The sequence below is a fragment of the Aphelocoma coerulescens genome, chromosome 22, assembly GCF_041296385.1.
Source record: "Aphelocoma coerulescens isolate FSJ_1873_10779 chromosome 22, UR_Acoe_1.0, whole genome shotgun sequence".
In the NCBI taxonomy this organism is placed as follows: domain Eukaryota; kingdom Metazoa; phylum Chordata; class Aves; order Passeriformes; family Corvidae; genus Aphelocoma; species Aphelocoma coerulescens.
In genome coordinates, this window is record NC_091035.1 from 3,874,542 (window position 1) to 3,898,847 (window position 24,306).

A 24,306-nucleotide genomic window follows, 5' to 3' on the forward strand; every position below is an offset into this window, starting at 1 on the left:
GGGAATATCCTGCCAAGGAGCAGCTTCTCCTTTCCAAGGAGCAGCCGCGGCAGGGAGAGCAGAGAGCAGGAGGAGGATAGGGCGGGCGGGGTGTTGGTGGCTGGGAAGCCCCGCTGATGCTCTGAGCTGCTGCTTTTCACCCTCCCCTTCCTTTCCGCCCGACCCTTTCCCGGTGGAGCAGCGCGATCCCGCTGCTGTCCGCCGAGGGGAAGCGTTCCAAAGGGACACGGGGATGTGGGAATGGGGGCAGCCCCAGCGCTGGGCCCCCAACTCCCCTCCGGCTCCCCAGGCCCTTTATTGGGGTGACCCAAGCGGAGCATCCTCCTCCTCCTCATTCCTGCTTCCCATTGTTGGGGCTTGTAGGGTCCTGACCCCAAATCAAGGGCAGAGAGAGGGGCGAGAAGTTCCAGCACCCCACTGGGGCTGGGGGGATGAGGAGAAGGAAGCTGGGAAGGCTGCACCGTGTCCCTGCAGTGGGGTGGTGACCCCATTCCCATTCCCGCTGTGGGGCACAGGGGTTGGATGCCGGGAAGGATGAGCAGGGTGCCGTGCCAGGAGTGTCCGATGGGAATTTCGGGTTCCCTGGGCTGGGTGTGTCACACGTGGGTGTCCAACCCCTCCCGCAGACCCCGCAGTGGGGAGGCCACAGCACCTGCTGGGTGCCTCCGCTTGGGCGGGGTCCCCAGGCTCCCTCCCCCTGGCACCGGGTGGCACCTTGTCCCTGTGCCCCTGCGGCCCCACGGGTCCTCCTTTCCCGTTCCCATGGCTGTCACCCATCCAGGGATTGTCCCTGCAGGCCCCAAATCGCAGAGCTCCCCTCTGCCATCCCCAGAGCATCCCCTTTTCCCATTCCCAAGGTCATCCCCCATCCAGGGACCCTTTCCCACCCCAGCGCATCCCCCTTTCCCATTCCCACAGCTGTCACCCAGCCAGGGATGTGGCACCTTGTCCCTGGAGCCCCCCCCGGGTGCCCCTTTCCCATTCCCTCCTCTCCCATCCCCATGGATGGAGCAGCGCGGGGGCCCTGGGGGTGGAATGTGGGGAGGGGGTCTCTGCAGCAGCGTCGGAGCCCCGGGGGTCCCCCGGAGGGGACGGGCAGGTGCAGCCCCGCGGAGCGAGGGAGGGATGGATGGCGAGACAGGGAGCCGGGAGATGCAGGATCACGAGGATGGGGAGCCGGGGCTCCGCACCGAGCCCCCCGAGCCCTGCCCCGGGCGGAAGGGCGGCGGAAGGGCGGCCCCGGCGGAGGGGCGGGCGGGGGCAGGGGCGGGGAGGGGACGGCGGCCCCGCCGGCTCTGCCCCTTCGCCGGGGCTCGGCGGAGCGCAGCCGCCCCTCGCCGCGCCCCCTCCCCGGCAGCCGGAGCTCGGCAGAAGCCGGCGGGAGCCCGGCGGAGCGCGGAGCCGCCGAGCCCGGAGCGCGCAGCGGAGCCCGGCGGGGATGCGGGAGGCGGCGAGCGGCTGAGGACCCGGCTCCGCGCCGGGCGGAGCACACCCCGCTTCCCTTCGCTTCCAGCCCCCCGGATTTGGGATCTACCTGGCCGCCTTGGGAATTATTAATTTTTTTTTTTTTTGTAATCGTTCCCCTCTTTTTTTTTTTTTTTTTTTTTTTTGCCTGATTTTTAACCTTTTATTTTTTGCACACGTGGAGGAGCGCGTGGATTTCCTATCATGATCTTGGCAAACGCCTTCTGCATCGTCCTCTTCGTAGGTGAGTGGCCCCAGCGGGGGTGCCGGGGGGGGTGGCGGATGTCGCCTGGCCGAGGTGGCGCGTCCCCCCCCCACCCCGGGGCGAGGGGCTGCGGGGGCTGAGACAGGGAGCGACCCCCTCCCTCCGAGCTGGCACCGGCGCTGCGGCACGAGAGGGGCACGGCGAGGGGCTGAACTTAATTTCCTATTCCCTGTCAACTTAAAATGGGGAGGGGGACAGGGGGGACACGAGGGACAGGGGGGACACAACCCCAGCCGCCCCCTCGGGGCAGCCCCCGCGGCTGGAGCGGGCAGGATCACCCAGCAGCCGAGCCCTGCCCGTCTCCCTTCCCTTCTCCCCTTGCCAAACCAGCACGGATTTGCATTTCGGGGGAGATCTCCCCCCCTTCTCCCCCTCCCACCCGTGTCTCCCGCTGCCCTCCACCCTGGCTGCTCCCCACCCCCCCTCCACCCCGCGCCATTCCAGAGGTTGGGAACGCGGCGTGGAGACTCGGCCGGGAAAGTTGAGCTCGTGGCTCGCGGGTCTGCGTGGGGAATCGCCGTCCCCACGCCCGGATCGCGCTGGAATCACGGGCGGCTCAGCGAGGAGCTTTGTGCCGGGAGAACGCTCCCATTCCCAGCGCAGCCTCCCCTGGAAGGAGCCGCTGGAAAGGGGAGCACCCCCAGCCCACGCTGGGTTTGGGGTGAAAAGGCAGGAAATGGGAAATGTTCGGGTTTTCCCCTCGGCGGCTCGGGCGTGTCGCGCTCCCGGTGCCATTCCCGGGTGCCCGGGGGGTGATCCCAGCTCGCTGCAGCGCCCGGAGAACTCTGCGGAGCCGGCCTGGGCTGGCGGAGCGAGGACAGGGACAGGGGACAGGGACAGGGACAGGGACAGGGGACAGGCGGCCCCTGAGGGAGACTTGAAGGTTGGCACAGCCTCGCTCCAGAGGGACGCGGGGCCGGGGGTGCTCGGGGTCCCCGGGGAGCGCTCTGCTCCCGGCTGGAACGGGGGGGACGGAGGAATGAGGGGACACAAGTGAGGGGAGGAGGGTGCCCGGGGGGCGCTGAGTGCCCCCCACGCCTTTGGGGAGGGGGGCACAGAGGCCTGAGCAGGCGGGGGCTGAGCCCTGGGTTGGGGGAGCCCCTTCCCAGAGGGGTCGGGGGGCTCGGGCGGTGCCCTCAGGCAGAGAGAAAGGGGCGCTCTGGGGGCGGGGTGGGGACACGAGTGGGGACAGCCCCGTGCAGGGGTGGGGGGAAGGGCTCCAGCCTGGCTGGGGGGACAGCTGGACATCTGGACGGCTCATGGAGAGATTTGAGGAGCAGGGACCTCCAGGGGGACAGGGGTGCATCCAAACCGGGGCCCACCCACCCTCACAGCGGGGTTGGCATCGAAGCAGGACCCTGTGCCCCCCATTCCTGGGTGTCCCCAAGGTTCTGTGGGTGCAGGGCGAGGCTGAGGAGCTGGACCCCGAGCAGGGACACTGCACCCCCAGACTGAGCCTTGGGGCTGGGGTGACCGTGGGGCTTTCCACGGTGTGGCCTCGCCGTGAGGATCCTGGAGCAGAGAACATCCAGCTCTTCCCATCTGGGATCATTCCCGGGAAGCCAGAAGAGCCCTTTGCTCCTGGCTGGGAAGCTGCGTGTTCCAGAGCGATCCTTGCGAGGAGAAATCTTTCCCTCTAAAGCTGCCGGCGTCCAAAGGTCTCCGGCAGAAGCAGAGCAGGAGAACGTGGATTAGAGCTCGGGAAGAGGCTGCTGGAGCCGGGAGAAGCCGTGGGAGCGGCAGGAAAAGGGGCCATCGCCTTGTGCAACCGCCTGCGAATCCTCGCCGTGCTCCAGCACCCCAGAGCCTGCCGAGGATCAGCCGGGAATTCTCTGCAGATGTTTCACTGATGGGAGTTCAGGGAGGGCGGCTCTGCCAGGAGGGCTTTTTTTGGAGGAGGGGGATATAGAAAATCCCCCTCCTCATTTTTGCCCTCCACCCAAATTCCTCGGTGGGAATGCGGAGCTGGGAGGAGCAGGGGGGCTCCAGGAAAAGCCACCCTGGCCTGGGCTGATTCCTGAGGGATTTGGGGGCACCACGACCAAGGGATGCACCTGCCCTTTGTTCTCCAGTGGGATGTGCCCGGCTCCAGGATCCGCTGGCATTCCCGGCTTGGATGGTGCTGGATGCTCCCAGAGCTGCCAAGGGGCTCGCAGGACCCTGTTCCCCGCAAAACCATGGAAGAAAGGTGGAAAAAATGGGAAAAGCCAGGAGGATTGGGGCCAGCTCACCCACACACTTCATCCCTGCTGCTTCCAGAGGGTGGATTTATTGTGGGATTCCCAGTCTGGCCCACCCAGCACCGGAATGTGCTGCCAAGGGAGCACGAGGATGTTCCGGGTGGTCCTTTTGTGTCAGGGCAAGGATGTGTCCCTGTCCTGCCAGCGCCTCTGGATCCTGCCCGTGGAGAGAGCCGGGAGATGGGAATGTGGCCAGAGGAGGGGATTTTTGGGAAGAAGCTTCTGGAGAAGAGCGAGTTGGAGCTGGGAGCTGGCTCGAGGCAGAGGGCTCAGGGCGAGCACGGCTGGAACTGAGCTGGGAGAGGATGGAATGTGGTGGAACTCTGGAATAGTCTCCATGTCCGATGGGGCTCTGGAATGGCTCTCCAAGCCCAGAGGAGCTCTGGAATGGCTCTCCATGCTCATGGAGCTGTGGGATAGCTCTCCATGCCTGGTGGAGCTCTAGAATGGCTTCCCATGCCCAGTGGAGCTGTGGGAAGGCTCTCCATGCCCAATGGAATTCTGGAATGGCTCTCCATGCCCGATGGAATTCTGGAATGGCTCTGCATGCCCGATGGAATTCTGGAATGGCTCTCCATGCCCAGTGGAGCTGAGGGATCAATCCCCATATCTGGTGGAGCTCTGGGATGGCTTTCCACACCCAGCGGAGCTCTCGAATGGATCTCCATGCCTCTGGAACCCTGGAATGGCTCTCCATGCCCATGGATCTGTGGGATGTTTCTCCATGCTTGGTGGAGCTCTGGAATGGCTCCAAAGCCCTGGAGCAGTTTCCCTGCGGCCACGGCTGCAGCAGGATCAGGTTTTCCCAGCTGGATGCCTCAGGATGGGATTTCCCAGCGTGTGAAGGTTCCAAAGCATCATCCCTGGCGTGGTGAGGCTCCGGCATTCCCGCCCCCAGGATCTGCCTTTGGGGGCTGCCAGGAATGTCCCTCCGTGGATCCCACCTGCCTCCCGTGTGGAATATAATCCTGACAGGCCAGGCACGGCCTTCCCCAGGGCAATCTGCCGCTCTAGCCTGGATCTAACGTGGATGTGGGGGCTCTGTGGGGGCTCCTGGACACTCTCCAGGCCTCTCGGAACACAACGGGGCTTGTCTGGGGACATCCGACGGAGACCGGGATCTGCGGGATCTGTTCCTTGGAGCGACCGCAGCCAGCGGAGGTGCCTCCACCTGGGCACTGCCCACCCTGCCCCTCCGCAGACCCCCCCGGCACCCGGGGTGGGCAGAGCTGCCGCGGCCACCGGCTCCAGTGCCCCTCGCTCCCGTGGGATGCAGCAGCAAGGGACGCGTGCCCGGCCCCGGGGGTGGCAGGGGACCGGCCCCGCCCGGCGGAGGGGACACGCGGGTGGCCCTTGTCACACTCCTGTAGGTGTCACTGTCCCCCTGCCAGACCCGGGCTGGGAAGGGGCTGCGAGCGGGGGCCGAGGTGGTGCCGGGCGGGGCGGGACGGGAGCGCTGCTCCCGGGGCCCCGGGGACTGGGACTGACCGAGGGGTCAGCCCCGTCCACCACCCCCGGGGGGCACAGAGAGGGGTCCCCTCCCCATCACCCCCCGGAGCAGCCCAGGGTCCCCTCCAGGTCCTGTCATTCCCATCTTTGCCCGCTCCAGGGCTTTCCCTGGAAGCTGGCGGATGGAGGAGGGGCGGCCAGGAGTGACCACGGGTGCTGCCCACCCTGTCCCCATCACTGCGGGGTGACACGGGGTGGGGGGGACACCAGCGCTGCCTGTCCTCAATTCCCCTGAGAGGGGACAAGCCGGGCTTTGCTGGGCTGGATTTAGCAGGAATCTATTTCCAGGGGGAAAAGCAAATGCGGAAATGATGGGAATGGTGGGAGAGCTGTGGGGACGCAGGGGCAGGGTCCGAGCCGGGGCAGTGGCCGGGCAGTGGCAGGAGCCGGCCGGGCTGGCCGGGTGCCATCCCGAGGGGTGCCAGAGGCCATCCCGGAGGGAAGAGTCTGTTCCGGGCTGCAGCTGCCCCGCGGCCCTGCCAAGGCCGAGTGCTCCAGAAGCCGTGAGTCAGATGCCCTAAAAATCCTGTGACGGGGCTGAAAACGACGAGCAGCCAAATCAAACTCGAACAGCGGCGTCTGGGAGCAGGGAATTGGGATGGACTCGCTGCTTCCCGTGACTCTGAAGAGCTCCGGGAGCGCTGGGAACACGCGGGGTTGTTGATTTGTTTGGGTGGAATAAGGAACAGAAGGTGCCGCGGCGCCACGTGGAGGCCGGAGCTGAGGTGTGCGGTTAACCCTGCACCTTCCCACCCCACACCTGGGAATCTCAGCTGCTGGGGGGGGTCCAGGGACATCCCTGGAAGTGTCCAAGGCCGGGCTGGATGGGGCTTGGAGCAGCCTGGGATAGGGAAGGTGCCCTTGCCCAGGGCAGGGGTGGGATGGGATGATTTTATGCCTCCTTCCGACCCCAACCATTCCGTGACTGTAGGATCTCATCCCACCCCCTGCCATGCCCAGGGGCACCTCCCACTGTCCCAGACTGCTCCAGCCTGGCCTTGGGCACTTCCAGGGATCCAGGGGCAGCCACAGCTCCTCTGGGAATTCCATCCCAGCCGCTCCCCACCCTCACAGGGAGGAATTCCTTCCATTCATGCAACCTCAATTGCCCCTCTTCCAGTTCGACCTTTAAAACCCCTTCCAACTCCCACCATTCCAAGATTCCACGGCACCCCCAGGCTCTTCCAGCTCCATCTTTAAAGCCGAACATGGAATGGCTCTCCATGCCCATGGAGCTCTGGGATGGCTCTCCATGCCCCTGGAACTCCGGAACGTCCCCTTCCAACCCAGACCATTCCAAGATTCCACGGCACTCCCAGGCTCTTCCAGCTCGGTCTTTAAAGCCCCATCCAAGCTAGACCGTTCCATGGCTCCCAGGCTGGGTTTAGCTGGGCTGGGCTGACCTCAGGTCAGGACGCCGGGGCGGGGACAGCCGCTTCTCACCTCCCTCTCTCACCTGTGCCCTCCTCTCTCCCTCCCTCCCTCCCTCCCTCTCCCGGCCCAGATGAGATCCTGCGCTCGCTGGCCGGGCCCCCGTCGCCTCCGGGACTGGCCCCGCCGGGGTGGCGAGTGCCCGTGGACTGCGTGCGAGCCAACGAGCTGTGCGCGGGCGAGCCCAGCTGCAGCTCCCGCTACCGCACCCTGCGCCAGTGCCTGGCCGGGCGCGACAGGAACACCATGCTGGCCAACAAGGAGTGCCAGGCGGCCCTGGAGGTGCTGCAGGAGAGCCCCCTGTACGACTGCCGCTGCAAGAGGGGCATGAAAAAGGAGCTGCAGTGCCTTCAGATCTACTGGAGTATCCACCTGGGGCTGGCCGAAGGTACGGGGAGGCCCCGAATGGGTCGCTCTGGGGGTGGTGGGGATGGGGAGAGGCGGTTCTGGTGCTGCTGGAGGTTGGGGAGGGATGGGGGGGTTTGGGTGGGCTGGGGGAAATGGGGTGAGGGGTGGTGGGGTATGGTGGGCGGGGCGGGTGGGCAGGGTGGGAAGGAAAAGTGGGCACCTCAAGCTGGGGAGATGGGCATCCCAGGAAATTCGGATGGGCAGCTCAGGTGAGCAACCCAGGAAGGAGAAATGGGCACCCCAGGAAATGCAGGTGAACACCCCAGGAAATTCAGATGAAAACCCCAGGAAATGCAGATGAACACCCCAGGAAATTCAGATGAAAACCCCAGGAAATTCAGGTGAAAACCCCAGGAAATTCAGATGAAAACCCCAGGAAATTCAGGTGAACACCCCAGGAAATTCAGATTGCCACTTCAGACTCAGCACTGGGAAGCTCCCAAATCGACTTCAGTTTGTGCCAAAATCACCTGGACTGGTGGAAGAGGTTCCTGTCCGTGGCAGGGGGTTGGGATGAGATTTTTAAGCCCCTTTTCCAGCCCGAACCAGGCTGGGAATTCTGGGATTCCATGGGAAAGGTGTGCCTGGGGATGAAGGAATTGTAGCCGAGGATGCGGGAGCCGTGCCTGAGGTTGTGGGAAAAACGGACCTGAGGGTGGGAAAACGATTCCAGAGGATGTGGGGGAGCCGCACCTGAGCCCGCGGCCCCCCTGGGTGAAATTCCCTTCAAATCTGGGGCAGCGCAGGAAGCGGCGAGCCCCAGACCCCGTCCCCGAGCAGGAATTAAGCCTTAATTGCTTTCTCTCCCTCATTAGCAGCCTTCATTGAGCAGCTTCCCAGGGTTGTGCGGGAATGAATGAGGGAATGAGGATGGGAAGTGTACCTGGAGGAGGAGGTGGGAAGAGCAGTGATTAAGGAGAGGTGAAAGCTTTGGGCCGATCCTTTAACCCAAGGAGCGGAAAAGCAGCGAGGAACCCAAATTTGTGCCTTTTGGTGGAGATTTTGAGGCTCCCCTCCTCCCATCCAGCGCCGCGGCTGCGGGATCCGAGCTCTCCCCGCGTTTAGGGAGGCTCCAGCCTCATTCCTGGCGGGTTAATTGTAGCTCGGCGAGCTCCAGGCAGGTCCAGCGCCCTTTTAATGCTCGGTAATTTCCCTCGCAAGCGGCAGGAGTCAAGCGGGTGTTTAATTATTCATGGCAGCGCTGGAGCGGGAGGTTACGGGGCTGCCGAAACGCGCTCCCGTGAAGGGGCCGCTCGTCCGCGCGGCGCTGGGAGAGCCGGAGAGGGGAGGGCGGAATGGCCTGGAGCGGGATTTGGATCCTGTTCCCTTCCCGGAGCCGCCCTCGGGGTGTTGTCCCCAAATGCCACGGCCCTGAGAGCAGCGGTGGCACCCGCGGGGGATGGGGACAGCCCAGGCCGGCTCCAGCGGGGTCTTTCCCGCCCAGGTTTCCCAGGAATGTCGCTGGGCTCGGAGCAAAAGCGTCCTCCCAGCCTCATTTCCCGAGTAATTCCCGAATTCCGCAGGGGACACGCTGCTGCCTCGGGATAAGGACAACTCCGGGATGCATCCCGGGATAAGGACAACTCCGGGATGCATCCCGGGATAAGGACAACTCCGGGATTCATGCCGGGATAAGGCTGACTCGGGGATTCATGCCGGGATAAGGCCGACTCCGGGATCCATCCCGGGATAAGGACAACTCCGGGATGCATCCCGGGATAAGGCCGACTCCGGGATCCATCCCAGGATAAGGCTGACTCCCGGATACATCCCAGGATAAGGACAACTCCGGGATGCATCCCGGGATAAGGCCGACTCCGGGATACATCCCAGGATAAGGCCGACTCCGGCATCCATCCCGGGATAAGGCTGACTCCGGTATCCATCCCGCAGCCAGGGCAGGAATTCTGGGCAAGGAGCGCCTGGAACAGCGGGATCGATGCTGCAGCAGCCTCAGCCGGGGCTTTCAAAGTGCGGCCATCGATTATTTATTCATATATTTTTATTTTTATGTTTATTATTTATTTTTTTCCTGTGGCCGCTGGGGTTTGGAGAGAGCCTTTCCTCCCCTGAGAGCTGCGGCTGCTTGTCCTGAAATCAGATTTCCCCCCCACCAAAATCGTGTGGATTTGCCCTGAAATCAAACGGGGGGGGGGGGGGGGGGGCGATTTTTCTTCAGCCTGGATGGCATTCGGGGTCCCTCTGGAATGTGTGGATTGGGATGGATTGGGATGGAAGAGCCCCTGGAGCGCAGTGTCGGGGATCAGTGGTGGAGGGCTGCATTCCCCACTGAAATATTCCCATTTTCCCAAGGAATGGGGTGGAAAACCACCTCACAATGGGGGTTTTTTTAGGTGAATGGGGATTTTGTAACAAGAAAAGAGCCCAGAGCTGAGTGTGGACCCCAAAACTTCCAGCCTTGAACTCAGCGTCCGTCCCCATGGAACACCGACCTTCCCAATCCCAACTCCCTCAGCTCCTGGAATCCTTTGGAACGCAGCCACTGCCAAACCCAGAACCAGCCCGAGCCTCCCAAGCAGCCACAATTCCCTGAACCTCTCCCAAATCCCCTTCTCCTTTAATTCCAGGGCAGTTCTTGGAAAGCTTTTTGCTTTCCCCTCCCCAGACCGCCGGCCGGGGCGGTGCCCGTGCCCGGGATTATTCACTGCGGGCTTTAATTTGCCTTTTTTCCTCCCTTTTTTCCCTCCCTTTCCTCCCGCCGAAGGAGAGGAATTTTATGAAGCCTCCCCGTACGAGCCGGTCACCTCCCGTCTCTCTGATATATTCAGACTCGCTTCAATTTTCTCAGGTAATAAAAGCGCCGTGTTTTATCTCCTGCCTGCGAACACAGAGCTGCTCCCTGGCAGGGAAATCCTCCTCCTCCCTCCCCTCTGCTTTGTCCTTTGCTCCTCCAGCTCTTCCAGCCTCTCCTTCCCGCCTGTTTTCCCCAAATTTGGCGTCCCGAGCATCGTTGTGGGGCTTTGATGCGTTTTGGGGCAGATTCTTTCTGTTTCGGACCTGTGCAGGCTGGGATTTAGGGTTTTACATCTTGGGCCCGGCTGCTTCCAATCTGGGTTTATGTAAAATTGTTGGAAAACCTGAAATTCCCGTAATTCCCTTAATCCGCGTTGTCCCCAGCGCCAGCGCGGGCAGGAGGGGGAGGCACAAACAGTCCTGGCTCCAGTGGGGTCCAGCCCTTCCCGTTCCATGTGGAATTCCTTGTTTGCTGGAGGATTTGGGAGCCTCGGGATGGGGGGAGGAGCTGAGGGGGGACCCTGCTTGCTGTCCCCTCCCTGGGGCAGCGGCCTCGAGCCGAGCTCTGGGAAGCTGCTGGGAGAGGGATGCTGAGCCCTTTGGAGCATCCCTGAGCCCTTCGGAGCATCCCTGAGCCCTTTGGAGCATCCCTGTGTCCCTTGGAACACCTTAGAACATCCCTGTGTCCCTTGGGACACCTTGGACCAACTCTGTGTCCCTTTAGAGCATCCCTGAGTCCTTTGGAACCCCTTGGAGCTTCCCTGTGTCCCTTTGGAGCATCCCTGTGTCCCTTGGGACACCTTGGACCATCTCTGTATCCCTTGGAGCATCTCTGAGCCCTTCAGAGCATCCCTGGGTCCCTTGGAACACCTTAGAACATCCCTGTGTCCCTTGGAGCATCCCTGTATCCCTTGGGACACCTTGGACCATCTCTGTGTCCCTTTGGAGGATCCCTGAGCCCTTTGGAGCATCCCTGTATCCCTTGGGGTACCTTGGACCATCCCTGTGTCCCTTTGGAGCATCTCTGAGCCCTTTGGAGCATCCCTGTGTCCCTTGGAACACCTTGGACCAACTCTGTGTCCCTTTGGAGGATCCCTGAGCCCTTTGGAGCATCCCTGTGCCCCTCAGAACATCCCGGTGCCGTTTGGAGCATCCCTGTGTCCTCCAGGGAGCCCAAACTCCGCCACCATCCTCGGGAACTTTGTTTTTCCCGTCCATTTCCATGACAACCTTCCCCGTGCCACCCCTCACCCCCTTCCCAAATCAGGTCAGCGGTGCCTCGGCTGCTCCTTGCTCTTCCTCCTCTGAGCCCTTCCCCCAAGCCCCCCCACGCTGCGGGACTTTGGGGGGGTTGTGCTGTCCCCACACCTCGGGGACACCCCCAGGGCCTTGCCCAGAGCCCCCTCAGCTCACCTGGGGACACCTCTGAGTGGGGCTGTGGCACTGCCGCTGTCACCCGCCGGCTTTCAGCCCCCGGGGGGAATTTTCCAGGCTTTTCCAGGTGAATTTTCCTCGGGAGCTCGGCTCGGGTTTTTGGGATGACGCTGCCACCCCCTCCTGTCTCCCGCCTGCCTTTTTGGGATTACATTGGCGTCAGGAAAACGTTGGAGCTGCTGGGAAGTCTGGAAAGCAGCGAGGCTGGAGCAGGGATTAGACACTCCTGATTTATCCAGGGAAGCGGAGCGGGAGGCGCAGGGAGAGCCTGGCTGGAGATTTTGGGGCTGGGGAAGGGGGCAACGAGCTCCTGGAGCAGGCAGGGATGTGCTGTGGCCACCGGGGTGGCCGCGATGCTGCTGCCACCCCTCCCCTGTCCCCTCCCTGGGGACACCCAGCCCCAAATCCTGGAAGGAGCACTGAAGCAAACGAGTTCTTGGAGCTGTTCCTGGAGAAGGAGCCGCTCCTGGAGAAGCAGCTGTTAATTGCCTGGAGGGATAATTGGGAACGGAGGGATTGCTGGGCCTCTCTGGGAAGCAGCGGCTGTGTAACCCGCGTGTAACCCGCGTGTAAGAGGCGTGTAACCCGCGTGTAAGCGGCGTGTAAGCGCGGAGCACCCGCGGAGCCAGCGCTGCTCCCTCCCCACACCGCGGGACTGAGCTGCGGGACCCCCGCTTTGGGCGGAGAATCCCGGGATGCTCATCCCTGCTGGATCCCGAGGAAACCGCATCCTGCGGGAGAAGGGAGAGGCTCCAGTTGGGAATTCAGCCCTGCTGGCACCGCACCCAGGCGCTGGGTGGGCATCAAACCCCATCCCCCTCCTCCTCCTCCTCTTCCCCTGTCCCCGTCCTGCCCCAGAGGCCCTGGGGACACCCAGAGGGGACAGCTGGTGGCCCCAGCCCCCGTCCCCAGCTCCTCGGCCCCCGTTTCCGTCTCTGCTCATGAAATTTTCATGCTCGTGCGTTATTAATGAGCTCCCCAGCAGCGCGGCGCTTCCAAAGCCGCGGCTCCATTAAAATGCAGCCGGGGCCCTGCAGGTCTCGGGCAGGGCAGGAGAGATGCTCCTGAGGATGAGACAATGGGCTGGCGCTTCCCACGGATCCCAAAATCCCGGCTTTGTGCCGGAAATCTGCTGTTCGCCGCTGCCAGGGCTCAGGGCTGGGCCGGCTGCCGGTGGGATGCAGGGAGGGCTCGGTGCATCCCCCAAAAGCAGGGGAAGAAAAGAGATCCAGGTGTCCCCCACTTCTTAAATCCTCCTTTTCCCCACCTCTTAAATCCCCTTTCCCCACCTAAATCCTCCTTTTCCCCACCCCTTAAATCCCCATTTTTGAGGGCATCTCCGTGGCTCAAGGGCATTTCCCCAGCTCAAGAACATCTCCCCAACTTGGAGGACATCTCAAACCTCTCCCCAGGTTTGAGGATTTCTCCCCACCCCAGGTCAAGGCCATTTCCCCACCTCAATCCCATCTCCCCAGGCTCCAGACCATCTCCCACCTTTGAGGCCACCTCCCCATCCCTTCCCGCCCTCCTGACCGCTCTCCCTCGGTGTCCCCGGGCAGGAATGGACCCAGCCACCACCTCCAAGAGCAACCACTGCCTGGACGCGGCCAAGGCCTGCAACCTCAACGACAACTGCAAGCGCCTGCGCTCGGGGTACATCTCCACCTGCAGCCGGGAGCTGTCGGCCACCGAGCCCTGCAGCCGCCGCAAGTGCCACAAGGCCCTGCGCCAGTTCTTCGACCGCGTGCCCGGCGAGTTCACCTTCCGCCTGCTCTTCTGCTCCTGCAAGGACCCGGCGTGCGCCGAGCGCCGCCGCCAGACCATCGTCCCCTCCTGCTCCTACGAGGACAAGGACAAGCCCAACTGCCTGGACCTGCGCGGCGCCTGCCGGACGGATCACCTGTGCAGGTAAAGGGTGTGCCGGGGGTTCTTCTGGCGTGGGTCAGGTGTTGGTGTCACCTCCCTGGCATCGGTGTCACCCCCCTGGCATTGGTGTCACCTCCCTGGCATTGGTGTCACCTGTGCAGGTGAGGGCTTCTTCTGGTACAGCCCTGGCATCGGTGTCACCTCCCTGGCATCGGTGTCACCTCCCTAGCATTAGTGTCACCTGTGCAGGTGGGGGCTTCTTCGGGTACAGCCCTGGCATCGGTGTCACCCCCCTGGCATCGGTGTCACCTCCCTGGCATTGGTGTCACCTGTGCAGGTGAGGGCTTCTTCGGGTACAGCCCTGGCATCGGTGTCACCCCCCTGGCATTGGTGTCACCCCCCTGGCGTCGGTGTCACCCCCCTGGCATCGGTGTCACCTCCCTGGCATTGGTGTCACCCCCCTGGCATTGGTGTCACCTGTGCAGGTGGGGGCTTCTTCTGGTACAGCCCTGGCATTGGTGTCACCCCCCTGGCATTGGTGTCACCCCCCTGGCATCGGTGCCACCCCCTGGCATCGGTGTCACCCTCCTGGCATCGGTGTCACCCCCCTGGCATTGGTGTCACCTCCCTGGCATTGGTGTCACCCCCCTGGCATTGGTGTCACCCCCCTGGCATCGGTGCAAATTCTCAGCTCCATTTTCCCCGTGTTTGCCTCGGGAAGCAGCACTGGGCCACTGCCTGGGCAAGATCCACGGGGCAGATCCCAGGAAACGGGGACAGAGCTGCACCCCCTAAACTTCCCCGGCTGCTGAATTCCCGCTGTTTCCCCCTTTGGAAGCGCAGAGCTGGGAGCTGAGGTTCCTGTTCCTTATGAAACCCATTTGTCACAGGGACAACCCCTCCTGTCCCCCTCGGGAACCAGATCAGGCTCCCAACAGCTCCAGCTCCAGCTCCTGCCAGGAGTGGGATCTTTTTCCCATCAAGGTGATGGAGTTTCCTGGTGCTCGGTGGGGAAATAAATGCGAGCTCCAGGTCTTCCTCCGGCTGCGAACGGAGATGTTTGAAATGTGGGAATGTGGCTTTTTATCAAAAAGTAATCCGAGGAGCCGGTGTCCATGAATAAAAGATACCCAGGAATGGCAGCTCCTCTCCATCAGCGCGCTCCGAGGCGGATGCTGCCGATGGATCCGCGCTCGGAGAGGGATAACGGGGCTGGGGGGGCTGCGGAGGCCACGGGGCTGCTGAGCTTTAATTCCTGCAGGGAATGAAGTCCCCACACAAAGAGGCAAAGCGGAAAAGGGGGAAGGGGAGGCACTGCTGGGAGTGTTCGCTCCGAGGGGGAATTGGGGTTTTTTGGGGAAAGCGTGGATGCTGCCGGGATGGGGGCTCTCGCTCTGGAAAATGCCCAAATCTGGGATTTATTTGTGTTGGTTTTGCAGAGTTTTGCTGTAACCTTGGGGGTTTTTCCTTGGGATGGGGCATGGAAGCATTCCTAGGATCTGGGTTTTCAGGAGAAGATCCCATCTGGTTTGCTCCCCTCTGGCATCTCCCCCTGGGAATGACGGGACACGAGACCCCTCTGTGTCCCCTCATCCCTTTGGACAAGGCAGGGCTGGGCTGTGCCATGGGATTTCCCATTATCCATGAGTTTATCCAGCCAAAACCCATCCATGTCCCCTCATCCCTATGGACAAGGCAGGGCTGGGCTGTGCCATGGGATTTCCCATTATCCATGAGTTTATCCAGCCAAAACCCATCCATGTCCCCTCATCCCTATGGACAAGGCAGGGCTGGGCTGTGCCATGGGATTTCCCATTATCCGTGAGTTCCTCGATCCGACATCCCGGCCTGATGCTCATCCCGATCCGACAGGGGCCTGGCAAGGCCACTGGAGCCGGAGCAGATCCCAAGTGCTCCCAGAGCCAGAGGTGACAGGAGATGAGACAATTCTCCTGCCAGAGTAATTAACCTGCCAGGGTAATTAATTAACCCTCCTGGCTCAAAGCCTAATAAGGGAAAACCCTCTCTGCCAGGCCAGGGCTTTCCAGGGGGATTTTTCCCGCGTGGATGTCGATCCAGGGGCTGCTGCTCCTGTAGGACAAGACTTCCACCCCTAAAAAAGCCAGAGGAACTGGCAGAGAGGGAAAATGAATATTCCAGCATGGAAAACAGCCCTTCCAGAGGTTTTCCTGGCTCTCTGTGCTGTTTTCCAGCTGCTGGGGTTGGACACCAGCCCTGTCCCCTTGATCACGAAGGTCACAAGGAAGCCACCAGCTGCTCCATCCTGCTGGGAATGGCTCTGGATGTGGAATGTTCCGGATGCAGGAGGGGTTTAACCACCGGGGAGGACATTCCCTGCTGTCCTTGTGCAGGCACGGAGGGTCTGGGATGTCCCTCCTTGTGTCCCCTCAAGGACTCAGATGCTGGTGAAGGGACAGGATCAGCTCCCTGGGCTTGGAGGGCAGGATCTGGCTTGTCCTGGGCTGAAATCCCAGGTTTTGCTCCATAGAAATCCATTCCAACCACCTTGACCCGGCCGCAAGTCCCGAGGGAGCTGCTCCAGAACTCCGGCAGCAGTTGAGCCGTGATTTGCGTGGCTCTTTGTGCAGCTCGGGAAGCTTTTCCCAGCTTTTCCGAGCTCGGGAATCTTTTCCCAGCTCGCAGGAGCCTGACAAAGTCCGGGAGCTTTTGTGGCTGATTGCAAGGGACAGGTTTTAGCTCCCGGAATACAAAAACCTTTGGCGAAGCACAAACCTCAGCGAAGGGGAAAGGGAAGGGAAGGGGAGAAAAGAGCTGATTTCAGCAGCTGCAGCTCGCTGGATTTTTCATCTTGCATCAGCAAGTCGGGAACACAAATAATCTGCTCTTACACGCTCCAGTGGTGCCGGAGAAATTCCCAGCCTCCACTGGCTGGAGCTCCTCAGCATCCAAAGTGGGCACGTTGGGTCATTTCTCCGATTTTTTTTTTTTTAATCCCAGGTTTTGGTGTGTTTCAAGCCAAGGATGCTTCCCCTCCCGGGATATTTGTGTGTCAAGGATTCCGGCCGGGCTTGAGCTGGAGCTCCTCAGCATCCTCACTTTGGATGTTGGGTCATTTCCCTGGAGTTTTATCCCAGTTTTTGGTATGCTTAAAGCTGGGGGGGCATCAGGGATGCTCCCAGGATATTTTTGCGTCAAGGATTTTAGTCGGGGTTGAGCTGGAGCTCCTCAGCATCCAAAGTGGGGGTTTTGGGTCATTTTCCCGAATTTTTATCCCTGTTTTTTGCATGTTTAAATCTGTGGGGGGTCAGGGATGCTCCCCCTCATCAAAGATTTTGGTCGGGGCTGGGCTGGAGCTCCTCAGCATCCAAAGTGGGGGTTTTGGGTCATTTTCCCGAATTTTTATCCCTGTTTTTTGCATGTTTAAAGCTGTGGGGGGTCAGGGATGCTCCCCCTCATCAAAGATTTTGGTCGGGGTTGGGCTGGAGCTCCTCAGCATCCAAAGTGGGGATTTTGGGGTCATTTCCCAGATTTTCCATCCCAGCTTTTGGTGCGTTTAAAGCTGTGGGAGGGGGTGAGGGATGCTCCCCCTCACGGGATATTTGTGCGTCAAGGATTTTGGCCGGGCTTGGGCTGGAGCTTTGGCTCGGGAATGGGGGAACGGGATCCAGGCTGGGCTGGGAATCGATGGAACACCAAACATGGGAACAAAACGCGGCTTTTCGAGAGCCGCGGCCTCGCCGGCACGGCCTTTGTTTAGCGCAGACAAAACGCCACCCGTAATGGATGTTCCCTTGATAAACAGCAGCTCAACTCTCTCATTACTCCCCGTAATGAGAGCCTGTCTGGGAAGAAGAAGGAGCAGGGAAAAACCGCTCCTGGATTTAATGGGAGCCGGGAGAGCTCGCGTTCGGAGGGGACGGCGCGTGGAGGAGCCGCTCGCAGCCGCCTGGAGGAGCCTCCGAACCCGGCTTGGGACGGGGAAAGGTGTGAAAAACAACCCCAAATCTGGTGGATTTGGGGAGTGGAGGGGCAGCACCCGGGGCTCCCCCACATGAGGAGGCGGCTGGGGGAGGGCTCGGCTCCCTGCGGGCTCTTACCACAAGAATCAGTCAATTCTCGCTGAATAATTAACTCGAGAGGCTTCCCAAGTATTGACTTCGTGTGACAGCGAGTCTGTCTTGAGCCGGGCTTTGCTTGTGTAAACACAATCTCCGGCTGGGCTTAGTTAGCGGCTCAATGGGACAGAACGGGCCCGCAATTAAAATCAAACGATGCCCGAACTCCGTCCTCGCCTTCCCCGGGAGCCACAGGGCTCCAGGAGGAAAAATTCACCCCAAACCCACCTTTGAACTGCTCCATCCTCACCTTCCCCGGGAGCCACAGGGCTCCAGGAGGAAAAATTCACCCCAAACCCATCTTTGAACTGCTCGTTTCAGGGCTGGATCCAAATGCGGGGGCCTGAAACGCACGTGGAGAGGGAGATGGTTCATTAAGAGCTCCTGACTTGGGGGTTGTGCTGGTTTCATTCCTGATTATTCTCCCTCTTGCTGGGTCTCCTCTGCATTGGGAATTTCTCTGCCGGTTTGTTGTGGGTTTGTCTTTTTCCCACTGTGCCCTGAGCAAGGAACAGATATCCCAGGATTTGGAAAAGTGCTCCAGGATTGGAGTTCAACCTTTGATCCCCACCTGGTCCCCAGCCCAGAGCTCTGAGTGCCACCTTCAGGGGTTCCTTGGGCGCCTCCAGGGGTTCCTTGGGCACCTCCAGGGGTTCCTTGGGCGTCTCCAGGGGTTCCTTGGGCATCTCCAGGGGTTCCTTGGACACCTCCAGGGGTTCCTTGGAGATCTCCAGGGGTTCCTTGGGCGCCTCCAGGGGTTCCTTGGGCACCTCCAGGGGTTCCTTGGGCGTCTCCAGGGGTTCCTTGGGCATCTCCAGGGGTTCCTTGGACACCTCCAGGGGTTCCTTGGAGATCTCCAGGGGTTCCTTGGACGCCTCCAGGGGTTCCTTGGACATCTCCAGGGGTTCCTTGGGCATCTCCAGGGGTTCCTTGGATATCTCCAGGGGTTCCTTGGAGATCTCCAGGGGTTCCTTGGGCATCTCCAGGGGTTCCTTGGATGCCTCCAGGGGTTCCTTGGAGATCTCCAGGGGTTCCTTGGAGATCTCCAGGGGTTCCTTGGGCATCTCCAGGGGTTCCTTGGACACCTCCAGGGGTTCCTTGGAGATCTCCAGGGGTTCCTTGGGCGCCTCCAGGGGTTCCTTGGACACCTCCAGGCCTTTCTTGGACACTTCCAAAGATGGTGACTCCAAACCCCCCTGGGCAGCTCTTTCCAAGGCCTGACCCCCCTCTCCATGAGGAAATTCCTCTTGGAATTTAGGCCGAGAGCCTCAGAATGACGACAAAAATTCCCTTTTTCCTCAAAGCAGCACAGAACAGGCGCCTCCTCTCCCCAGACAACTTTCCCCCGATAAAACAAATCCATCCCTTGATCTTTTTTCCCTCCCCTGTGAACTCCTTGCTCAATTTGGCAGCGGGTCATCCACAAAAGCCGAGTTTTATTCCAGCTTCCCTCATTCCTTCAGCTGCTCCCATTCCCCAGGACTCTTTGAATTTACCTGGAAGTGTTTGAGGGGAATTTTTTTCATCTCAGCATCTCCTGGCTTCAAAAAGATCCCTCTCCAGCAGGACGGGAATGTCGGGAGGGCCATGCCAGCGGGATTTTCGTGTCTCGCCGAGTTTTTTCCGTGTTGTCGCAGCTTCCTGAACATCCCCAGCTCGGCAGGAGAACGGGAGCGGATTTTTCCCAGCTGTTAAATTCGCTCTTTTAAAATTCCCTCAGTCCCCCGTAAATTGCCCGTGAAAAAAAATTCCGCCTCTGGAGGAATCCCGGCGTCTTTTCCATGAAATATTCAGGAGCGGGATGCTGTTGGATTGGATGGGCACTGAGTTATCACTGAGGCTCGGGGATGGGAGTAATTAACACTCAATTAAGCACTAAAAAAATCACCAGAAAAAAAGCCCAAACCGACCCCAAAACCTCCTTGTTTGGGGTTTTGGCAGTGCTGAATTCCTGCAGGAAAACGGGGAATGGGAGAGGAGTTGGAGGCAGGTGGTCCCTGCAGTGATGCTCAAGTCCCCTAAATTTGGGATATGTGCACCTGGGATAAATGTACAGGCACAAAAAGCCCCGTAAATTTGGGATACGTGCACTGGGAGTGGAACTAGAGGGGTAAAAATCCCCTAAATTTGGGATATCGGCACCAGGTGTGTGTGTAGGAATGCACAAATTCCCTTAAATCTGGGATACATGAAGTTGGGATAAACTTACAGGTACCAAAAGTCCCCTAAATTTGGGATTTCTGCACCTGGGAGATACTTACAGGTGCACAGAACTCCCGAAATTCGGGATTTATGCACTGGGAACACAGGTATGGAGTTAAATCCCCCTAAATTCAGGATATTTAAGTCCAGGCACCCTGCAGGGTGCTGGGAAGTGCCTGGGTTTGGGAGCAGGGCCTGTTAAACCTCGGGATCCTGAGCTGCCTTTCCTGGGCATCCTCTTGGACTTTTCCCCCAGGAATCCAAGAGGAGCAGTTTAGATTGGGAATTGGGAATCCAGCCCTTGGAGCAGGTTTGGGATGCGGGATGTGCGTGTATACCCCGAATTAAGTTTTTTAATCCTTTTTCCACTCCTTTTGGGTTTTTTTGGGCAGAACTCTTAAGAAAATCCTCCCCCCATCCTCCTCTTTCTCCTCTAGCCCTCATCCAGAGCTCTTCCCAATTTTTCCAGGCCATCCCCACCTGCCTCCTCCAGCTGCCAGCAGCAATTTGGCTCCGATTCCTCCTTGTTCCCACTAAGATGGATTTGGCTCCTTCTCCTTTCCCAGTTTTTTTTTTTATTTATTCGGAGCCCTTAAAAGCCAAAATCTGTGAGGTTTTATTCCTGGCAGCGAATCCCATGCAGCGGCTCCAAAGTCGCCGTGTCCAACGGGAAGAGTGACATCTGGCTTGGATATTCTGGAAGGATTTCCCAGCTGCCTCCTCATGGATTATGGAAGGAATAACATTTGCCTCGGAGGATGCTCCGGGCCTGGAGCGGAGCCCCAGGGAGCAGCGGGGACAAATTTTCCTGGCGCTCTGTGCTGAACTCGCCGCGCTTCCTGCAGGGAATTGACGTCCCTTCGCCTCGGATTTGGGAAGAGACGGAAATGCTGTCGGAAAGTTTTATTCCCCTCCCGCGGAGAGGCCGAATTCCTCCCTGTGCCGCGGGGAAGGAGCAGGTTTTTGGATTTCTGCCATTCCCACCCTGGAGCTGAGGTTTGGCTGCGAGGAGGGTGGAGCATCCCAAGAAAAAATCACGGAAAAGCTTTTCTGGGCTTTGTGCAAGGAAAGTCCCCTGCTAGGAGCTGAGGATCCAGCCTGGGAATGGGAGAGGGATGGGAGCCCCCAGAGCCTCCCCGCTCCATGGGGAGTTGTCCTTTTCCGTGGGCTGAGTCACAAGGAAGGAAAAAAACACGGAAACAACGCTCCTGGAATGGGGGAGTTTCATTTCTGGGAAGGAGAGGGAGGAAGTTTCCTCCTTGTCTCACGCGCCATGGCAGAGCTGCAGGATCCTGGTTTTCCCTGGAATTTCTGCTTCATCCCCATCCTTTCTCCTTCCCCATCCTCCCATCCCCATCATGGAGCAGCCACTCAGACCCATCGCAATTCCGTCTCTTCCCAAGGAGATTCCGGTGGTGCTGTTGCTGTTGGTTGGGATCTGAGGTGCGGATGAGCACAACCATTCCCAGGATCCTGTCTCCACCTCTGGAGCACTTGGATAACCCAGCTGGAAGAGCCTGAATTGCCCTGGAATTCCGCAGGCTGGGAATGGGGCGCTTTTATTCCATTTAAAAATTCCTGCTGGCTGCAGAGTCGCTCCGGCTTGGAACCGGCGCTGCAATCCCATTGTTTTCCCTCTTTTCCTCCTCTCCAGATCCCGGCTGGCCGATTTCCACACCAACTGCCAGGCCACCTTGCAGTCCCTGACCGGCTGTCCCGGGGACAACTTCCAGGCGTGCCTGGGCTCCTATGCGGGGCTCATCGGTGAGTGCCGGGAGTTGGGATCGGGAAGGGCTTTTCCCACCGGGATTTCACCTCTGTTCCCTCCTCCTCGCCAGGCTTTGACATCACCCCCAACTACGTGGACGCCAGCACCACCAGCATCACCATCTCGCCCTGGTGCTCCTGCAAAGGCAGCGGGAACATGGAGGAGGAATGCGAGAAATTCCTGCGGGATTTCACGGAGAACCCCTGTCTCCGTAAGGCGCTTCCTCAGCCCTGCTCCTTTTTCCCTGTTTTATCATTCCCAGCCTTCCTAAATCTCTCCCGCTCCCAGGAAACGCCATCCAAGCTTTTGGGAATGGGACCGACATCAACCTCTCTCCCAAAAATCCCAATCCCGCCGTGACGGTGCTTCCGAAGACGGAGAAGAGCCCGATCCTGCCGGACGACGTCAACGACAGCAACACCGCGTACGACACGAGCGTCATCAGCACCTGCAGCTCCCTCCAGGTACGGCCCCGCCCAGTCCCTGCCTCCAACTGGGAGCACTGGTGGGGGTGTGGGACATCGGCTCCATCCCACGGGATGGCGGAATGTCCCGCTCGCATTCATCTGGGGGATGGAAGGATCTGGGCACTCTTTGGGGTCTGGAATGGGAAGGGATCCCCCCCCCCTTCCCCCTCACCTGCCGATTCCCGGCAGGAATCCCAGCAGGATCGTGGTGGGAGCAAGGCAGGATCCCACTGAAGCCCCTGAGCTGCCTGTGGAGATGGGATGAGCCTTTCCCAAATCTCCCTGTGCTCCATCACCTGCTCCGAGCTCTGATTCCCACAGGGAAATTCGGGACCCCAAAGCCGGCCCATTCCTGCCCTAACAATTCCCAATTTCTCCTTCCAGGAACAAGGCCTGAAGCCCAACAATTCCAAGGAGCAGAGCCTGTGCTACTCCGAGGTACTTGGGGGATCCCGGGGCTGGGAATTCTTTCCCAAAGCAAACCCCTTGGGAATGACATCCCGGCCTCACCGCCTGGAGGTGTTCTCCAACTTTGGGATGCTTTTCCCTAAAAAGCCGGTCCTGTCCCTCCTTCCCAGGCCCAGCTGACCACGGATGTGATGCCGGACCAGAAGACTTTCATGGATCCCAAGGCGGGAAGCAGCCGGCACCGGGAGAGCCGGATGCTGCTCCTGATTCCCGTCCTGATCCCGGCGCTGGGGCTATAGAGGGGCGGGAAGGAGCGGCCGGCAGGACGGGGACGCTCGGACCAGTGCCCACCAGTGCCACCAGTGCCCACCAGTGCCCCGCTCGTGCCGGAGACTGGAACGCTCCCAAATCCTGGGAATGCCGAGCTCTGGAGCGGCTGGAGGACCCTTCACCACGCTGGGAAACTTTGGTGGTTTTCTTCCTACTTTTCATTTTTTCCCGTTTTTTTTGGTTTTGGTCTTTTCTGGGTTGGTTTTCCGGAGCAGCTCCTGGGAAAACTCCCTGGAATGGGCCTGGAATGGGGGTCTGGTGCTGCCAGCGGTGCCGGGGAGGGAAAAAAAATTGGAGAAAAGTTTGGGAAAGGTGAATTCAGGATTACTTGCACTGGGGTGGCCACAGGGACCACGAGGATTCCGCGTGGGAACATCCCGGAAGATGAAGGTGCCATCGGGGACTCCCAGAGCTCTTCCCATTGGTTTTTGGGGGATTTTGGTTGGGATTTTTCCTCGGAGAGTTTCCGGATGGAAGAGAAAAGAAACTGGTGTGAAACGTGTGAGGTTGTGCCGATGTTTTCAATCATTTCCAGGGGGAGAGATTCCGTTTTCCTTATTTTTTTTTTATATTTGCAATTTGGGTTGGGAGGGGATTTTGACCCATCCAGGGTCAGAATTCCCTATTTTCCCTCTCCACTTCATTTCCTGTATATAACATACGGATATTCCCATATACACAACCCCACCTATCCTGTGGCTTTTTTAATTCCCATTTTTCTCTTTATTTCCCTTCTTTTTTTATTTTTTTTCTTTTTTTTCCTGAATTCCTCCAATTTCCACAACAACTTCCAAATGTATTCTTGGAAAATTTATTTTTTTTAACGATGTCTATAATGGAGAAAAAAAAACAAAACAAACCAAAATAAACCAAGGAGAACAAACCAAGGAATGAAACAGCCCCAAAATCCAAGATTCCATAAAAATCCCGATATCCAGAGGGGGGAAAACCAGGAATAGTTCAGCTGCAGGAACACCAGGATTTGGGTTGGAATTCCACAATTCCCAGCCTTTTTTCCCTGCAGGAGACAACAAACAGGGAAACATTCCCAAGGAGCTGCCACATTCCCATTTTTTGGTGGTATTTTTTTGGGGAATTTTGATGTGCAAGAAATTTGGGTTTCGAATTCCAGCCCCTCCCTTGATAGGGTTTGGAATTTTTTTCTCCAAGACAACCTGGCAGTGCTGGAATCCCAAGGGAAATGTTGGGATTTGGGGCACACAAAGAGTGAGGGGCTGGAATTTTTTATTTATTTGGGATTTTCATTTATTTTGGGGTTTTGGCAGCGGAAACGTCAATTCCCATCCAGCTGTTCCCATGGAAAAGGGGATTTTGGGAATCTTGGGAGCCTGGGCATAGTAAAATCATGGAATTCCAGAATTCCAGATTGGGTTGGGATGGCTTAAAATCATCTCATTCCAACCCTTGCCATGCGCAGGGACGATTCCCACTATCCCCAGCTTGCTCCAACCTGGCCTTGCACATTCCAGGGATGTGGAAAATGGGATGGAAGGATCCTCGCGCTGTTTTCTGGGAGCTGGAGCTGTCGGAGAGGGGAGGGAGGGATGAACATTCCCTTTTCCAGCACGGAAAATCCGACGGGGGGATGTGGGAGTTGGCAGGGGGAACATAAACATGTCCCGTCTCTCCTGGAATTCCTGCT

General features: G+C 59.3%; 1 protein-coding gene across 1 annotated transcript; it reads left to right on the forward strand.

Annotated features, from left to right (window-relative positions):
* The first annotated feature begins 1,657 nt into the window (after nt 1-1,657).
* GFRA2 (GDNF family receptor alpha 2) lies at nt 1,658-23,497 on the forward strand. Its single transcript, XM_069035419.1, has 9 exons — nt 1,658-1,708; nt 6,983-7,297; nt 10,043-10,126; nt 13,065-13,413; nt 21,325-21,434; nt 21,509-21,649; nt 21,727-21,902; nt 22,290-22,343; nt 22,484-23,497. Exons 1-9 carry the CDS (start codon nt 1,669-1,671, stop codon nt 22,610-22,612), a joined length of 1,398 nt encoding a protein of 465 aa, XP_068891520.1. The 5' UTR covers nt 1,658-1,668; the 3' UTR covers nt 22,613-23,497.
* Nucleotides 23,498-24,306: the final 809 nt, after the last annotated feature.

Excerpts from the sequence above, each read along its gene's own strand:
- GFRA2 (XM_069035419.1), top strand. The coding sequence starts at position 1,669 with ATGATCTTGGCAAACGCCTTCTGCATCGTCCTCTTCGTAG. Across the intron at positions 21,650-21,726 it reads CACGGAGAACCCCTGTCTCC|GAAACGCCATCCAAGCTTTT; the intron begins GTAAGGCGCTTC and ends TCCCGCTCCCAG. Across the intron at positions 22,344-22,483 it reads AGAGCCTGTGCTACTCCGAG|GCCCAGCTGACCACGGATGT; the intron begins GTACTTGGGGGA and ends CCTCCTTCCCAG.